We start from the raw sequence: 2,289 nt of genomic DNA, 5'->3' as shown, positions 1-2,289 counted from the left end.
TTCAGTAGTAACAGGAACAACAGACATCAACACAGTCCATGGGTGGTGCAAGGCCATGGGCACAGACATGGCCCTTAGCTGCAGCTCAGACCCAGACAGCACAAAGGTTCCCAGGTGGCAAACAAGCAACCAACCTCAGCCCACTCCTCACTCCCTCCACCACTTCAAATTTGCCTCTCTACACAGGACTTAACTATTCTCTCTCTCTTTTCCATACCCAATACAATTAATTTTATTAATGGTTTCCAAAAGTTTTTGATGAAACATGAAGTGTTACTGTGATGCCAAAGCAAATAAAGAAAAATAATAACAAAGGAAATTTATAGGTCACTGTCACTGATAATCCAAAAAATTCTTAATAAAATAGTAGATAACCTAATTCAAGATCACATCAAAACCATCATTCATTTGAATTGTTTTCTACAGATGGTGAAACATATTAACATGATTTTTTGGTACTGGTGAAGGCTAAAGCAGTTGTGATGGGTTCAGGGCCCCCTGAAGATCATGTTCATTTCCAGCTATGAATTCAGTTTTCTTTTCTGTTAGAATGTGGTACAAAGTGGTTCTTGTGACTTCATCAAGCAGTTTTGATGCCCTGACAGGAGGAAAGCACCAAGACAGGCAAATTTATTTACAGCATTTTTGTGGGCTCCTTCAAACATCAGTTGAGCACTGGGAAGACTCTCCCAGTTGTGAGTTCAAGAATGTAATGGATCTCAGCTCATTCAGTCTGCTGATTCAAGCAGATGACAAAACTCCCACACTCATTTGGTTAATGATAGAAAGACTAGGTGTTTCATTCTTAACTTTCTGATTTTAAATGTTGAGTATTATGGGGGAGTAAACAACCAGATATGAAGCAAAACATATCATGTAAATACGTAAAATAAGATTAAGAGGTTTTATTCCTCCTCCAAACCAAACTGAATCTGGACAGAATGGAATAATGATTCATAAGAACAAAAGGGCCAAAAGATGGAAAACATAGAGAAGTGAAGCGGGTGATGTTCACAAGCCACCAATTTTGATCATGCAAAAAAGCAATGCAACCTCGTAAGATGGAGGAGAGGGTATAAAAAACCAGAAAGGTAGCCACCAATGCCAGGATATTCTGGGTAGCTCTGGACTCAGGGGAGGTTCTGCTAGAACCCGTAGTACTGCGGATGTGTTGGACATTTTGCTTGTGTCTGTACAGAATGACAATCATGGAGCTGCTGGACCAGGTGATCATCACGGAAAAGAAGATTTCAGGACACAAAAGCAATGCTACATAGAGTGAGCCACTGATTTCATCACTCCCTACAATTGAACAGTATCCAAAATCATGTTTTCTTGTCACATTTTTGCTATTCCTTTCAATAAAAGGGTACACAAAGAAAATGAAATTTATCAGCAGGTACAAGACCCAGAGAAGGTCAATGGAGCAACCAATGTACTTTGCAGCTTTGAATTTATGGTCTTTACAACAGAATCCCCTTGGATTGATGGTGATGGCTTGGAAGACACTAAGGAGGCAAATGCTGCCAATGGACACACTTCGCCCAAATCTTTGCATGTACAATAGAAGCTGGCATCCAAAATTATTCACGAATTGCTTCATTCCCCAAACTGTCATTGTGTGGGGCACTCCTGCAGAGAGAATGTCCAAGGCATTGGATGCCATTAGGTGCATGAGAATCAAATCTGTGGGCTTTAGTTTGCATTCTCTGTAGTAAAGGACTAGATAGTAGAACATGAGAGAGAGATTTCCCAGAATTCCAGTGGTAATTTGTGATAAGAAAATGATTCTAATTGCCAGATTAAATAAATCCATTTTGTGATTCAGCAAAATTTTCTTTGGAATATGGTCCTGATATTTCTCAGTCTAATTAATAATGACAAATATTTGCAGCCTGAATGGAAGAAGATGCCTTTAATTCATGAACAATCTCAGAGACTGAAGCAAAGATTACTTTAATCTCATGAGATGAACATCAGCCCTGACCATTTAAAGAGACCTCATCACAAAATTATGACATGAGTAATTACTTCCCATGTAAGTAACTGTGAGATTGCCCAAAACCTCAGGATGTAAATATTTATGAAAGGATATCCATCAATTTTCAGAGAAAATAGTCATGCAGAACAACATGGTGTTGGCCTGTGAGAAACAATAAAAAGTGACAGCCCACACAAACATACATGATGTAAATCTACCAGAATATATTGATTTGCTAGTCATGGTATAAAAGGAAAACAACTTCAATAATGACTACAAATGTTAAATATTTCAATTTTTAATGTGTA

The 2,289-nt window shown here is 38.3% G+C and overlaps 1 protein-coding gene across 1 annotated transcript; it reads right to left on the bottom strand.

The window, feature by feature from the left end:
- Window positions 1-895: 895 nt before the first annotated feature.
- On the bottom strand, window positions 896-1,825 carry LOC102919794 (vomeronasal type-1 receptor 2-like). The gene has a single exon (XM_006998822.4). The coding sequence runs from the start codon at window positions 1,814-1,816 to the stop codon at window positions 896-898; it is 921 nt and encodes a 306-aa protein (XP_006998884.2). The 5' UTR covers window positions 1,817-1,825.
- Window positions 1,826-2,289: the final 464 nt, after the last annotated feature.

Source organism: Peromyscus maniculatus, chromosome 1 (assembly GCF_049852395.1).
Source record: "Peromyscus maniculatus bairdii isolate BWxNUB_F1_BW_parent chromosome 1, HU_Pman_BW_mat_3.1, whole genome shotgun sequence".
Taxonomy (NCBI): domain Eukaryota; kingdom Metazoa; phylum Chordata; class Mammalia; order Rodentia; family Cricetidae; genus Peromyscus; species Peromyscus maniculatus.
The sequence above is the reverse complement of the archived record's forward strand: the minus strand, read 5'-3'. Positions and strand labels throughout refer to the sequence as shown.

Coding starts and splice junctions, on each gene's coding strand:
- LOC102919794 (XM_006998822.4), bottom strand. CDS start 1,816: ATGGATTTATTTAATCTGGCAATTAGAATCATTTTCTTATCACAAATT.